The sequence below is a fragment of the Brienomyrus brachyistius genome, chromosome 18 (genome assembly GCF_023856365.1).
Source record: "Brienomyrus brachyistius isolate T26 chromosome 18, BBRACH_0.4, whole genome shotgun sequence".
NCBI lineage: Eukaryota > Metazoa > Chordata > Actinopteri > Osteoglossiformes > Mormyridae > Brienomyrus > Brienomyrus brachyistius.
In genome coordinates, this window is record NC_064550.1 from 3,533,576 (window position 1) to 3,550,043 (window position 16,468).

General features: G+C 40.0%; 1 protein-coding gene across 5 annotated transcripts in view; it reads right to left on the bottom strand.

Moving 5' to 3' along the window:
* si:dkey-151g10.3 (serine/threonine-protein kinase WNK3) overlaps nucleotides 1-15,907 on the bottom strand; it is a 64,573-nt gene extending 48,666 nt beyond the window's left edge. For 4 of the 5 annotated variants that reach the window (XM_048983033.1, XM_048983037.1, XM_048983034.1 and 1 more), the window contains exons 1-2: nucleotides 15,218-15,907; nucleotides 1,476-2,602 (exon numbers count right to left, since the gene is read on the bottom strand). In XM_048983033.1, coding sequence (XP_048838990.1) covers nucleotides 1,476-2,174 — 699 coding nt within the window. In that variant the 5' untranslated portion in view covers nucleotides 2,175-2,602; nucleotides 15,218-15,907. The remainder of the gene's footprint in view (nucleotides 1-1,475; nucleotides 2,603-15,217) is intronic. The other variant, XM_048983031.1, reaches the window with a different exon arrangement.
* Nucleotides 15,908-16,468: the final 561 nt, after the last annotated feature.

The following is a 16,468-nucleotide window of genomic DNA, read 5'->3' on the forward strand; positions in this document are numbered from 1 at the left end:
TTGTATATCAAAACTCATTCTTAAGACAAAAAAGCAATTGCATAAAATATCAAGGTTCAGTCTACTCAATGCATCATTTTCTTATTGTCAACTCATCCATCTTACAGTCGCTTACCCAAAGTACAAAGCCCCAACGTTGAAGGTGTGAGAAAACTATGCTACCTATTGAGTCCCCGTACTGTGCCATTGTCTCACTGAAAAATAAAATAATGCTTTATGTGATAGGTGTAGTCAGCACCAAAGACACATACTGGATTTATCCTATTTGTAATGTGGCACTTTAGGGGCACAAGAGAGAAGGGACTGCTTGCTATACTGAATGAAGAAAACACAAATTCCGGATTTGAATTGAATAAAGAACATCAATGTCACAACACATCTTAAATATAAATGTAGTTTGCAAAACAAGATAACTATTGTGTTAATGTTATTCTGAAAACCACTTATGGCACTTTTCCACTGGCATACAGGAACCAAGCCGTAGGAGAGCCGTACCACAAATACTAGTTATAGAGCTGTTCCAGCTCACTCCTGTTTTCCACTGCAGAAGGGTCAGCATGGTAAAGGCATTGCCGGGTTTGAAGAGCAGGAGTCAGAGCAAACGAAAGAGACGCTTATTTACTGTTCCCACAGTGTACATCATGATTTACTATCTGCTAATTACTGCTGGCAAGTCTGTGAGAATCACTGTGTTATTTTAGCATCAAATACTAGCAGAATTAGCATTGAATTAGCATTACAAATCCATTCCGTACAGCTGTCCTATAGTACTTCTTTAAGTGGTTGGTTGGATATTGTCATGTCCCTAGTTATTAGAAATTCAGCAATACATTGCAATGTGTGAAAATACTAATAATTAATAACATATAGAATATGCCCTTTTTTCCTTTGATGCAGAACTGCAATTTGACCAGTCAGATGGTGGTGAAGCAATAAGTTTGGTAACGCTTTCAGCCCTGCTAGTGATCAGGGCCATATTCAGCGTGGGTACGACTCTGGTACGCCTTGGACAATTTACAATGGAAAACCGTCAGTTTGTGGTACGGCTTGGTTCCTGGTAGCAGTAGAAAAGCACCATTGGTTCTCACCTAATGTCATTAAAGTGACCAAGTCCTTTGACAATATGCCACTATGCAAATACACTTGCGGCCGACAAAGGATGGAGCAAACAAATTTTATCAAAAGTCAGTGTTTTGCTGGTGATCATTGGCATCTTTTGGTTCCAAACTGATTATGATTAAACAATGTCCTGTCTTAGTGTCTGTATGAATCTCTGTTACACACCCAGAAATAAACGATTTCATAAAAAAAATGTTCTGGTTTAGTTTCCATTATTCTCCATTACTCCACAATCGTAAGAATGGACAACAAAATCTAACAAAGAAATATTGCCCATTTGTAACAGCACAAACAGTAATAGAGGAGACATACAGGGTTTTATGACTTCCTTCAGAGACAGAACACAGAATTCTCACCTGCAGCTCGCACCAAGCCACCTCCACCCAGGTCTCTGTGTCCAGCCCTTTGTACACAGTCTTGAAGGCTCCCCTGCCCAGCTCAATATCAAACTTTAGGAAGCGCCCTCCAGGGGAGGTGGCCACCGCCTTCATCTCGGCCTCCTCCTCTTGTTCCCGGTCTCTTTCCTTGCCCTTCTGAGCAGAGCACACAGTAGGGCCACTCTTGTCAGGATCCAGGCCAATGGTGAAGGCAACGCCAGAGCCATCATCCGCCACAATGGCAGAGGTGGTGGAGTCAGGCACTTGCTGTGGGGCACTGTCAGCAAATACAGAATCAGTGGTCTTGGAGTCTAGGTGCGGGGCACTTCGTGTCACACCCAGCGCCACTTCCACTTCATCCTCCTCCTCACAAATCTCCACACTCTTTCGGAAGAAGCGTTTCCTCTCCTTCTTCAGTTTCCCACCTAGAGCTGCTGGGGAAGATGGTGTAGAGGCAGACAGAGGCCGAGGTGGACGCCACTCCTCCTCGCCCCCGAGACCTCCCCCACTGTTTTCCTTAGTTTGGGAGGAGGGAAAATCGGAGGGTGTGCTGTGATTCCGCTCCCTTTCCTTGCCAGTCCTATCCTCAGGTCCCGGCTCACATGCTTGGCCCTGCCCTCCATCAGGTTTGTCAGAGGAGTCATCTGTGGATGTGGGTTCTCCAGGGTCTGTTGCCATTGGGGACAGCTTCTACCTCTCCTCCCTATCCTCCTTTCCTCTTGATCTTTGTCTCTCTCCGTTTCTGTTTCTCTCTTTGTTCCCAGGGCACCTTTTCTTGTCAGTTTTCCCCCTTCAGCTGTTCAGCAGCTTTCCTTAAAGAGCCGGCGAAAAGCCCTATCTGGTCACACCTGCTATTTCACTGTGGTAATAGGGGAGGAAGCAGAGCAGCAGTGACTGCTGTCCGTCTTTCTAGTTATCTATTCTTTTTCTCCTATCCATTGCCTGAGGACCCATCTTGTCCTTTTCTAATGTGGTGACATGATTTTGCAAACAAATGCTTTCTAAAATAGTATATACAAAAAACAAGTTAGCAAGTACCAAAAGTTGCAAGGTCAAGCAGACTTCTCTTCAAAAATTCTTCACAAGGGACTATCTTCATTTAAACCCTAAAAAAAAAATAAAAAAAATCATATGAATAGCTGTTTGTTCAGACAAATATAAAATATACATCTTTCACTGCACAATTTAGATTAAATTTCATGCATACCTTGAATGAGAAACAATAAACTTTATGATATGTAAGGAATAAATCATAAGGTGTTCAGTCCATTGTGGCAAGTTCATTAGGTTACCATAGAAACCATCATCAGACAGGCTCTTGCCTGTTGAAAGCCAAGGAAAATTATTCTGATTAGAATGACTACTTATTTATGAGTAAAAAGTCACAACGCAATAATATATACCTGTTATTAGGCTGCCGGAAATACCTGTACACAAAAATAATCAACACCTACATAACATATCTGGAAAAAAAACAGTATTTACCAAACCCATGGTATAAGGTCACATAATCACAGCATTGTATTCCCCAGACAGCCTCATAACTGGCTCTGCCCATCTAATTCATACTCCTCACACACTCACCAACCTGTACAATTTCTAGAAGTAATGGATGGATCAACTGGAATTGTGCCAATAAATGTGTGTTTACCTGAACATAGCCAACAAATGTATATTTACTTGAATTCAAGTTGTGACATGTAACTTTGAAACTACACGTATTAATTTAGCAAATCCTCCCATCGACTTAAGTTTGGGGTTTAAGTGCAGTTAGGCTAAATTCACCCTTTACATAAACCATGCTCCCGGTGTTTCTCTGTGCAAATGACCTTAATGGACATGTTGCTACTGACTTAAGTGCTTTTAATGACATTTTTTCCCCACACACTCTGGAGGGCTGTATTACGTCATGCTCCTCTACATGATTAAATGCAATATTGTATTGTTCGGAAAGCTGAACATATAATTATAATAAAACATTTTTATATCATATTTTTAAGAGGAAATGTGACAATCTAAAATGCATGTGAATAATTCTTCTATCCATCCATCCATCCATCTTCCAAACTGCTTATCCTTCTGGGTTGTGGGGGGTCCGGAGATTATCTCGGAAGCTATAGCCACGAGGCAGGGAACAACCCAGGATGGGGGGCCAGCCCATTACAAGGCACACTCACACACCATTCACACACACATGCACTCGTACAGGCAATTTAGTAACTCCAATTAGCCTCAGCATGTCTTTGAACTGTGGGGGAAACTCGAATACCCGGAGGAAACCCCACGACAACATGGGGAGAACATGCAAACTCCGCACACATGTAACCCAGGCAGAGACTCGAACCCGGGTTCCAGAGGTGTGAGGTAACAGTGCTAACCACTGCATGTGAATAATTCATTTAATTATATAGGAATTGTAAAAGAATTATATAACATTCTCTGGTACTTTTTATTATAGATAAAGAATATGCTAAAGAATATGAAATGTGGTCATTTAGTTATATTTGCATATTTAAGTAGTATTTTTTATTGGATTAGCCTTTTATTATAATGAGTAGGTTATTTTACGTTACTGTTTTACCTAACTATTTGTACATTATATTGTAACGCAACCACACAGCAAAATCAGAACATCATCCTGGGAAAGCACATCTATAGTTTTCTTTGCTGTTAAGAGTTCATGTCCCCCAAATGCCAGTTCCTGATGACCTAAGAATTAAGTCACATTAATCAGCCTTTTTAGAATTTCATGGATTTTCCTCACTGGTTCATTGTGTTTGGCTAGCTGGAGACACATGCCTTCATCAATCAAATTATGGGATAAAGATATCGTAATTTATATTATTTTATGAATGCTTATACCATATCTTTATACAGTATAGCAAATCTTAAGATCTTTAAAGATCATTAAACTATGCTTTCAGTAGTTCTCATGCTTCTGTTTTTACATTTCATTACCATTTGCAATACAGGTTTAAGGTTTCAGATTGATCACACGGTTGAATTAAATAGAGTTTGATCCATCTGTTCCGTACATGCAATTATACGTATATTGAAATTCAGGATGCACTTGCTTGCAAGTAGTTTTTTGTTGTAAATGAATACATGTTTAACTTAAACAATAAAATGAATATTAAAATAGGGGTCATTCACTCAAATTTGGTGTTTTGCCAAGAATGATATGACTATAATGATCAGTTCAGTGTCCAAAGGACCACATGTGAATGAGAAATGGTCGGCCACCACATAAAAGCTAAAGTGCACCACAAAGTGAACTGAATGCTTTTGGAAGGTAATGGGCATTGTGAATCCAAAGAGAAGCGAGTTCTCTTTACATGACTTTAAAAGAATCTCTGCTCTACAGCACCACCCCAGGCCTGGCGTTAAAGTACATAGTTGCCAGGCACATTGGCAATAGAAGAAATTATATTCAGGGATGTAGGCTGTCCAGCACAGTGTCGAGTCTGCCACAGTATGCCAGCCTTCACGTGAAGTAAAAACCAACTTGCCAAGTTTCCACCTTTGATTTTAAGAAATAAGAGGGGCCACCCCCTAACTTCCAAAGTCCAAAATAAAAAATGTATTTGGGGGGGTGAAGGGAATCACATGGCACGAAATTGTGTCCCATATTGGTTGAAAACTAAACACAGCATTTTATTTTTCAATACAGGGCATTCGGGCAAAATACGGAATGGGTGCAAACTCTAGTCCTCATGTTTCCCAAAATGCTTAAATGCACGACTACACTGACACATTGCTTTTGCACAATAAAAAAAGAATGTTCTTATTTACCTTATATACACAGGATTAGCTACAATCAACAAAAACACTACTGTTGAATACTGGTGAAAAAGTTACTTGGCTGATGGCTGAACTCACGTTCGAAATGGTTAAAAGCAGTTAATCATTCTCCTTTTCAAACATACATAAACACACACAGATATACACGCAACTGAGAGATTTTCTGAATATAATTATATGGGGTCCGAGTGCAAGGACAGGCTATTTATCTGGACAACTTGATCAGGTTCATCAGATCTGAGCCTGTAAATTAATGTGATGCAACACACTTTAACTACACTGAAGTGACACAATTAAATTTCCCCACAATACATTTCGTTAACCAGCTACTGGACTGCTATGGATAAAATCTGCTTAATGGGGAGGCCAGTAATTATATAGTTATTATAGAATTTTCAGAAAATTTCATTGAACCCCAGTTTCCCTACAATCTCTGACTGTCACAATGTTCCTGGAAAGTCTGCAAAAAAATCCATGGAATACGTTTAGATGGCAGATGGCTGTGTTCAAAAGATGGCTGCTGCAAGCTCCATTTTCAGCCTCGGTTGCCCTGTATCTTGAATTTCTATTTTTGCTACCCTCTGTGGTACAGTTGCAATTTTGGGCTGATTTTGAGTCTACCAGGGGTAAGATTTTCAAATGTAGATTTTTATCCATATATAGTGTTTTTGTGAAATGGTAATAGGATCCATCAAAGATCAAATAGAGTAAATACAGTAATAATGACAAATAGAGTCATCCTGTTCACAAGAATATGCCTCTAATGAACTCATCCTTCTTTTTGATATTACAAAGTGTCATTGCTTCAGTTTTGGTGTGGCCTTGATCAGATCCAGATCTTCACCTTTATAACATGTCTGCAAAAGGCTGATTAATATCTTTCAAATACTTTTTGAGTTATCATGCTAATTGGATCAAATTTCTGAAACCACCCTTTCTTTTGCTTTCACAATACAGCGCTGCTTCAGTTTTGGCTGGTCTCAAAATTTGATCACTTCCAGTTTTTCACCCCTACAATGTGCTTGCGAAGTTTTAAAAAGATCCTTAAATACTTTTAGTTACTGTGTTCACAGGATCAAGTGTTCTCTATAGGTGCCACTTCCTTCCTTTACTGCCACGCTGCGCTGCTGATTCATTTTTGTGGCAATTTGTCTGAAAATGAAACCAAATGTAGTTCTTCATCAACATAATGTATTTGTGAAAGAATAATAAAAGCCATCAAATACTTTTTGATTTAGCACATTCACATTGCCATCTATCAAAATGTCATCTATCACCCTTTCCTTTGCTGCCACTAAATGGCATTACTTTAGTTTTAGGGTAATCTGGCTGAATATTTAAGCATTTCCAGATTAGTACCTGTAAAGTGTTTTTGTGAAATGGTCATCAAATAGAGTAAATACAGTAATAATGACAACTAGACAGATAGGGCAGCGTGTGGCTCAGTGGGCTAAGCCTGTGTCCTTGTAATCAGAAGGTTGCAGGTTTGAACCCAGCCTCAGCACATCTGTGGGTCCTTGAGCAAGACCCTTCACCCCCAGCTCCCTACAGGGGATCAATAAAGTATCTATTATTAATTATTAAAATACCTCTGCAAAGGAGCTGTCAAAAACTCAGAGTTATCGTCTTAATGAGATCAAGTGTTAAAACTCTCCCTTTTTGCAATCACTATGCAGCACTGCTTCAATGTTGGCGAGATCTGTCTCAAATTTTTTTTTAACTTTTACTTCCTCACCTACATAATGCTTAAGACAAGTTTGAAAAATATCCATCAAACAGTTTTCGAGTTATCGGCTCACATACCATGAATGTGACTGAGGTGGCAGCAAATGGGTGGTAAAACCCAATGTATTTCCTGAAGGCGAGGGAATACAATTAGGAACAATTCAGTGGGCAAGTTAACTCTTGCACTGCATCTGCGAGGAGAGCTGGAGAACACAGGCCACTTTTAAACCCTGACAAAAGGTCCTCTCACAACTCCCACACTCACGTGGAGTTGTCATGACTACATCACGGTCAGCAATGTGCAGACAATTCTTTTCCAGACATGAGAAGGGCAAAAAGAAAAAAAAACAACAATGACCTGGAGGGGGAGAAGAAATCTGACCAACTGACCAAGTTTTATATGCTAATTACAGTGACAAGTGACAAACTGCTAAGCTTCTCAAATATAACAAAAAATGTTGCTTAATTTTTAAATCTAGGTTGCACACTACAATTTGATGATTCTTTAAGAAATGAATGAACTGTTGTAAAGATTACTACAGTTCCTTTATCAGACAAGATGACGGCACAAGACGTGAGAAGAGGCGGGAGAAAGCAAGAGCGTGACAGCTGGGGAAAACTTCCAGTTCAGCTGCATTCCTGTGGAAGTCAGGACTTCTGCTCTGTGCACAACACAAACCACAAACCTGCACAATGCCAGTAACCATGCTACTTATTAAAAGAAAGCTGACAATGAAATAAGAGGAAGACTGATTTGACTTTTTACCAAGGTTCAGATGAGAAAAATGTGTTACTGTATTTCATTCGCCATGTTCCATCAATTTTTTAAATGTAGTGCTTTTTAAATTTAGTGGGTCACATCTCACTGTTGTTATTATGTTCTGTTTAAAGAAGTCAACCACGCTGTTTTCACTTCCCCAAAAATAAAGGTAGAACTATGAGAACAAATCGCTGTAGTTTCAGAACGCTCAGAAATACCGAACTGCAAATCATTCAGAAGAGCAGAAGAAGGCAGTAGACAGTAAAAGGAAAGCAGGTATTTCTCAAGACATGCCCTCATTTAGCAACTTCTGCAGTGCTAGGAGGCTCTGTCAAACTGGTAGAGCAGATGGAACCAGTCTATAATGCTAACTTCTCACACACATCCTCGTCATTTAAGAATGTGAGCATCATTCTTGCTGCATTAATGACATTCCACATAATTACACAGGAGGAAATGAATGATGAGGAAAAAGTGTGAAGTTGCTTCAGACTCAACTTCAGAGACATCACAGTCAGCAATAAAGTGATACATGTTTGTGGAGAAAAACTTAATGCTTAATGATATTTAAGCAAAGCCCATGATGCGCTGGTTATTCCTAAACATCAGACATAAATCTTTTTTCATATAATACAAACATCTGACAATGCCCATGCATATCTGACACCTACCCAGTCAGTTTATTTGAAAAAAGTGTATGTGTCACAGTGAGAGAGAGAGAGTGAAATATGAGACAACAAAAAGAATACGACTGGGGGTGTGGACTTGCCCCTGATAAAATGTGTCAGTCTTCGGCTTCTGTGAAAGCAGTGACCATGGGTAAATTTCTGCCTGAACAAAAACAACTCCAAAATGAGCCAAGGGCAAAAGGGGTGAGGGGATGCTGGGAAGCAGAGACAGATGAGATAAAGGAGAGATTAAGAACAATGAGGAGAAATTCAAGTGTGGCCATTAAGTATTCTGTGGCAGGACCGGTTAGGTTTAGCTGAGCTACACTGTCCTCATAGCGCATGCCGACATCAGCATTTCAAACGTCCTGCAAATGGGGACACTGTGATTCATGTAATCAGAGATCTCAGCTGATTCAGAGAGATATTAGCTAAAACACTATAAGAGATTGTTGTATCAATGAGCCTAAATATGGGACAAATTTAATGAACATTTTATGAAAGGTTTATTATTTAACAAACTAATTTAAAATTAATTGTGTGCAGAAATAGTATTAGCAAGAAATTAATGATTCTGGCAATGTCTCCAGTTTGTTATTTTTTATATACATATATACACACATCCAATTGTCTTATACAAAGCTTATAAAAAAAATCCACATTCATTAATGCATTGTTTCCATGTGCTTATGCAGCATCTCAACAATTTTTTCATTCAGATTTGCATTAATTTCTCATCAAGATCTTGTACTGATGATAGGTGAGTTGAACCACTCTCTTAAAGTCTTCTTCAACACATCTCAAAGACTTTCAATGGGGTTAAAGGTCAAAACTCTGTGCTGCCCAATTCATGTGTGAAAATGATTCCTTGCGCTCCCTAAACTACTCTTTAAAAGTTCGAGCCGTATGAATTTTGGCATTATCATCCCGGAATATGTCCATGCCTTTAGGTAAGAAAAAATCCATTGATGGGATAACCTGGCCATTCAGTAGATTCAGGTATTCATATGACTTCACTTTATCGCTGTATAAAGTTGCCAAGCTTTAATAAAGATGCTGTCATTGGCTTTTAAGTACCTGCTGATTTAAATTCAAGAGGTGACTATTTTTTTGGCCAGGCAGTGTAATTGACTAGGTAAATCCAACATGTATGTAAACTCTGTACTTTCAATATGTTCAGCTCAAAATAATATACATCAATAGCTCTGGGAACCTCTTCTCATCTGTATTTGTTTAAGATTAATGATATATTACTACACAGCCCCTAAGAGGTCAGGGTGAGAAAATATTTTTTTTAATAGTTTTTAAACAGTTCCCTCACAATACTTTTGTGATCCCTTGCAATAGTTTTCCGTTACTAATAATAACTGTACTGAGTCCGTTTAAAATACAAAACATAGAATCAATCAATTAATAAGTATAAATCTAAACGATACAGACATGTGTAGTCAAGTTTGCCTTGCGTATTAAACTTTGGGGGACAACGCACACCATGTAACTTTCATATACGCATTTTTATATGTATTTATTAATAATGGTACTGCGTCAATTCACCACCTGTAACTGTAAACGAGACAGCTGGACTACTGAACGCGAAGTGCACAAACAAACATTATTTAGGTTTACCCTTGTTGTCACATTGCAGCAAATAGCAAGTGGCCAAATGTAGTGGGATCGCAAAACTAATGCGAGGGGAACGCAAAACTATTTAAAAAAATATTTTCCCACCCTGACCTATTAGGGGCTCCATGCATTCTACCAATGTCTTGATTATTATTGATTTTTACCCAAAAATCATGTTTTACCACAAGAATCGAATAGTACTTTCAATAAGAAAGGTAATCGGGCAGTGATAAATATTACACATATCCAGTGTCCAAATTAGTTGTGAGACAAAGCCAACATCAGTCAATTAGTTTTAACAAAAAGAAAGTTATGTTAATTGTTTTAAAACCCAGAGAAGACTTGAAACTTGTGGTTATAAAGCACATCTCATCCTGCTTTTCTGTAAGCTTCATTAGACCTACGAGACTACATCTGCCCTCTGCTGGTCTGGAGGAATATCATTGCAGTACGTATCCACCGACCACAACCATCCGCATCCAAAGTTTTAACACAAGCTGCTACACGGATGACTGTCCCCAGACCAGAAGCTCACAAAACCACGTGTGGAAAACATGAAATGAACTAGGCTTTACCTAGAGCATCAAACTACCTCCACCAGCTTGCCTTCTTCCCATAGTGCATCCTGGTGCCATCTCTTCCGAAAGTAAATAACACAGATAACACAGTACCCAGCTATCCACATGATGTAACAGAAACCGTGACTCATCAGACTAGGTCACCTTCTTCCATTGTTCCATAGTCCAGGTCTGACACTCACATGCTCATCGTAGGCACATTCAGCAGTGAACTGGGCACTTTGACCAGTCTGCAGCTACGTAGCCCCATACGCAACAAGCTGTAATGCACCATGTGTTCTGACACCTTTCAATCATAGCCAGCATGAACTTTGTCAGCAATTTGTGCTACAGTAGCTCTCCTGTGAGATTGGACCAGACGGACTTGTCTTTGCTCCCCACATGCATCAATCAGCCTTTGGTGCTCTGTTGCTGGTTCACCAGTTGACCTTCCTTGAACTACTTTTATTAGACACTGACCACTGCGTACCTGGAACACCCCACAAGACCTGCCCTGACCCAGACGTCTAGCCATCACAATTTGGCCCATGTCAAAATCACTCAAATCCTTACGCTTGCCCGTTTTCCTACTTCCAACACATCAATTTCAAGAATTGTCAGTTCTCTTGCCTAAAATATAACAGCACCCTTGACAAGTGCCATTAAATGAGATAATCAATGTTATTCCCTTCAACTGTTGCTAGTTTTAATGTAATGGCTGATTGGTGTAAATACTCTATGTGCAGTACGAATGAGCTGACCCAGAAACTTTATGCTACCACAGAAAGACCCTAAAACTGACCACCAATTTTCCATGCAAGTTGTGTTTTTGCAAAGCAGCTACAAATGAGTATGTTGCTTTAGCATGGACATGGCTTTCTTTGCACAGTTTTCAACTGAGAGAGTACCCCAGCATTCTTGTCCAAAAATGGCTGACAGCATATACCAAGGTAAGGGCCCAGGGGTATACACAGTACAGCATTCTGACATGCACAGAAACACACTGGGGCTGGGCAGCTATGGAGTAGCTATACAGAATTAAGATAAAGATGAGCATCCAGGCCTTAACCCAAGCCTTCTTAACTGGTGTACAGCAATATGTTTGTCCATCAGATGTAAAGGTAATACATGACTGGTATACTATCCAAAACAGTCAGAGTGCCCATGCTAACCCATGTTCACTGTCGAACACCTGCAAAGGGCACACAAGCGTTGGAACTGGACCTTGGATATTGACAGAGGATCATATGGTGGACGATTCCCATGTGGATGGCCAGTTACACAACGTGTATCTGGGATTTAAGTTAGTTCAGTCCACTGGTACATAACCCCATACACAACAGGGCTCAATGCACATTACGCCCATAACCATTTTTTTAATTATGTGCAATTTGTGACACAGTAACCCTTCTATTGGTTTGCAACAGACAAGATAGTCTTCGTTTAAATCTCACTTCAATGAGTCATGGTTGTCCAACACCTAAATGGTATATCTTTCCCTCTTTGGAACACTATCTATAGGTACTAACCACAGCTAACCGTAAACACCTGACAAGCCTTGCTGATTCAGAGCTGCTGTGGTCCAGTTTGGCTGTAATAATCTGGCCCTTACCAAAGTCACTCAGATATTTATCCCTTTGGTTAGCTGCAAAGCTCGAGCGAAGGATCATATCTGTTACCAAATGTTAGCTTAGCATCTATGTGTCGTCTTCACAAGAGAGTAGAAGCTATTCACTTCATGTGGGGGGGAGGGGAGCCATAATGTTTTAGCTCATCGGTGTAATGGCAACTTAAAATATTCCCCAACTACAAAAACTGAAGAAAAAACGTACACCAAAGAATAAAATGAATGGTAATAATTACACACTACATACAGCGTAACACAATAACACACAGATTCTTGGCTAAATGCATGCCTTTCCTCTTGAATATTCAATGAGTATACACATTGCTCATTCATTCATTTGAATTCTGAGCTCACATTTGCTGCAGTAAAAAGCTGTGAATCACTTGACTCTTTAGTCTACTTTTGTATACTTGCACTTCAAATGCCTGTATTTTATACTTAATCTGGTCCTGCATCTTTAACCATTGTGCGTAAGATGCAATTGGTTGTAGTTACACATTGACCTGTGCTGCCTCACAGCCTACGAAGTTCAAGAATGCCAAAGCAGAACTTCTGTTAGGTCTTATAATGCTGAGTTGGCCTCCTTGGGAGCCGACCTCACCACGAACAGCTCTCTTGTTATAAGAACCTTCTCTAATGTGGCTGCGACTGCAGTTTCCATTTCATTAGTGTGCAGTGTCTCACATTAAGCAGCTTCCTGAAATACATCTTAACTTTCTCCACAGCTTGGTCACACAGTCAGAATGTGAAGGATACAAACACAAAAGTTATATTGGTTTAGATTTTAGACATTTTGTGTTTCCAACTGCTACCGATCACAGTACTTTGTATAGAAAGTACAGTATACTTTGATTCTTATCTTTGCATTTCTCCCTCATGCAATAACACAGTACTCTGGACATACAAGCATATCAGCTGATTTGATCTTCCGTTACAGGTGAACTGCAGGGTAATCAATGACTTTCTCCTTCCTGCTGGATCAGGAGCACAGTTTGTCTGGTAGGGCAACAGGTAGCTCAGTGATTAAGAGTCAGGACCAGCAGCCAATTGGTTTTTGGTTGAAATCCAGTCCCCAAAACCTTCAATAAAAGCCTTGAAAACAACAACGCAACATACAAATAATAATAATCTATCCATCCATCTTCCAAACACTTCTTCTGGTGAGGGTTACAGTGAGTCCTGGAGCCTATCCTAGGCAGTACTGGGCACAAGATAGGGGTATACCCTGAATGGGAGACCAGTCCATCGTAGGGCACATGTACACACACTGCAAGCATCTAAACGATTATCGGTTATTGTTATTATAATAAGATATTTTACAAACAATGATGTTCAAGTCGAACAAACTGAAAATGAATGGGTGGAGCGAAGCTAAGTTTGGCTATTTCAAGTCCAATTTTAGCTTTTTAAGAAGGGCACTTCTTCACAAAAATTAAACCTAATTCTATTAAAACTAGCACAATTATCATGTTTCCAAGAACTTTAGTCAATAGAATCTGTTCAGCAGATTGTCAGAGCCTGTGCCACTTGCAGTTGAGGCTATATTGTTGCTGACGCGAGCAGCACATTGAGCTGTATTGCTGATCATGGGGGCTGCCTTCTGAACTGTGCCTTCGGGGAAGACATGTAATTGAAAAGTTTCATCGCAGCTACATCACTGTATGTGGCACAGCATAACAGCATCTAGAAAAATGACATCTCCAACTAATCTAACTACAACAAAAAAGAAGTCAAAGTGGTTTCTATAATACATTTCTATAAAGGTGAGTCATTTGGGTAACAAAAAAGCCACATTTCCTGTTGCTGACAGAGTGCTGTATGACTGCTGTCTCAAACATTCAAATTCAGAAACTCCAAGGACAGTTATGGAGATCTTGCATCTTAACTAAATGACATATTACTAAAGCAAAGGTATTAAAAAAAACTGACAATAATAAGATTAATGTTTTGATCAGAATTTGAAATCACAACTGGTACCTGCAGGTTAAATTAAGAAAGACATTTCACAGTCTATTTAATATTTTTTACTTCTAAAATCACTTCATGAGCCGACGTATACAGTTACAAAAACAATGGACGCCAGACATCACTCTCCCTCTCTCACACATACACACACACACAAAGAAACGAAAATCGTAACTGAAATGTATATCTGGCGTTTTTTAGTGAGTCCCATCACTGGCTGCCTTGTATCCGCACTACAATGTTTTCAAGTGACGCGTCACTCTCAGTCAAACACAGGCCGCTAAGTACTCAGCAGTGTGACCACCGTTATCTCCTGATAGCACAAATCTGTCGATTTATGAAAATTGTGATTTATCTCGGTTTCTTTTTAACATTTACAAAACAGACTTCCGAATCCGTGCCACTCATTACATATCCGTCCTTGTTCAAATATCGTATCCGCAAAGTTGAACTGCATACATAAATACGTCGCTTCCCTTGTTTTTAATGAGGTTACAGACATGATCCTTCGCTCGCTCTGCAGCTAACCAAAGGTGTCATGCAGTAGTAACGTATTACGGTTTAGCCCTGACAGAGGGAAGCTGGAAGATACACGACAGGTTTAAAAATGCTAGAAGCAGCGCCAAGCGGCGAAATGGGAGCGCACGAAAAACACGACCTACAGTGACAGCTGTCTACATACCACATAAACAAAAAATCCCGACAAAATGTCTTATTTTGACAGAACAGCGGCGGTCTATATCAAATACAAATTCTACAGCACGTATTTGTCAAAACGGTGCCACCAAAGCAGATCATTTTCTAGCAGTCTTTTGGGTCTTCCTGATTTATCCAGTTAAATAATTATGAATATGTCTAATATTCGTATTTATGGAGTATTTTCAGGTGTACATAATGCAGTTAGTGGCGCACACGTTCGGTTTTTATTCATTTTATATAAAATAATAATCTAGCGCCGCAGCCATGAAAACGACGTCGGGGTTACCATTACTTACCTATGTTCAGTATGTCTGTCTACCGTCTTTTCTGGTTTATTTAAAGCGACAATGGCAATCCTACTGGCTTGATGGGTAATTAGCCATAGCTGTATTTTCTTCGTGTAATGTCGTCTCCGTACAACACTGCTGATCGGTACTATCTATATTTAACTGTTTAAATACCTCCCAAATATAAAAATATACGCTTTGTATAAACACCATTCATTGTTGTCTTTCTTATTTCTGCTCGGCTTTTCGATGAACCCCTTCCATTTTCAAACGTCGATCCTCAGTAGAGTCCTCGCGCACCTGCTCTTTGTAAAATTACAGTTTAACGCTCTGTGGGTTTTAAAATGTATAAAACGCGTCGGATGTTACACGTACAGGCGTTCATTCGGGTGGAAGGATTCGGTCATACGATGCCTCGTAGCTAGCTATAGTTGCCAAATCAACTAGCAACAGCCTGCGATGTTAGACGGTCCTCGTTTCTCTCTCTCTCTCTCTCTCTCTCTCCCTTTCTCTCCCTTTCTCTCTCTCTCTCTCTCTCTTTCTGACAGTCCATGTACAGACAGCCGTCCTCGGCTGAAGTCGCCCTTGCTCACAACGCCGACAAGCGGGCTTTCTCTGCTCCTTCGCTCGTTCCCGACATACGTTCTGCCGACAGACCGCTCTCTCGAGCTGCAGTACGCCCTCGTGCTCGCTCCCGCCACCGACAGCCGATTCCTGTGGTCGCACAAACGCCTGTTCCAACTACGTCATTGATGTCCATATTGTGTATGACGCTGACATTAGTGAAAAATACTTTAACCGATAAGCACTTTTTTTAATGCATAGCATTTGTAACTTGCTTTAGCTTCAGGATACTGTGTGAATTAAGTCACCACGAATGTTAAATTATTTTTAAGTTTAGATGCAGATATGGTGCAGCATGCTGGTTCAGCAGGTAACATTGTTGCCTTAGGGATCATGGTTAGTACTCATAGTATCTCCCATGTTGCCTGAGTTTCCTGCAAATATCCTTGTTGCCTCCCACAATCCAAACACTTGAAATTAGGGCTAAACCAAGTCTCTAAATTTCCCATGGAACATGACTGTGAATTTGTGCACATGTCCTGTTATGGGCTGGCAGGTCACCCAGGAAAGGCTCCAGTCAGGGGTGTGGCTAGAATTTATTCCCCCCTGACAAAATGTCACCTTGCCCCCCATTATCCATCCATCCATCCATTGTCCATCCATCCATCCATTGTCCAATTTGCTTATCCTTCTGGC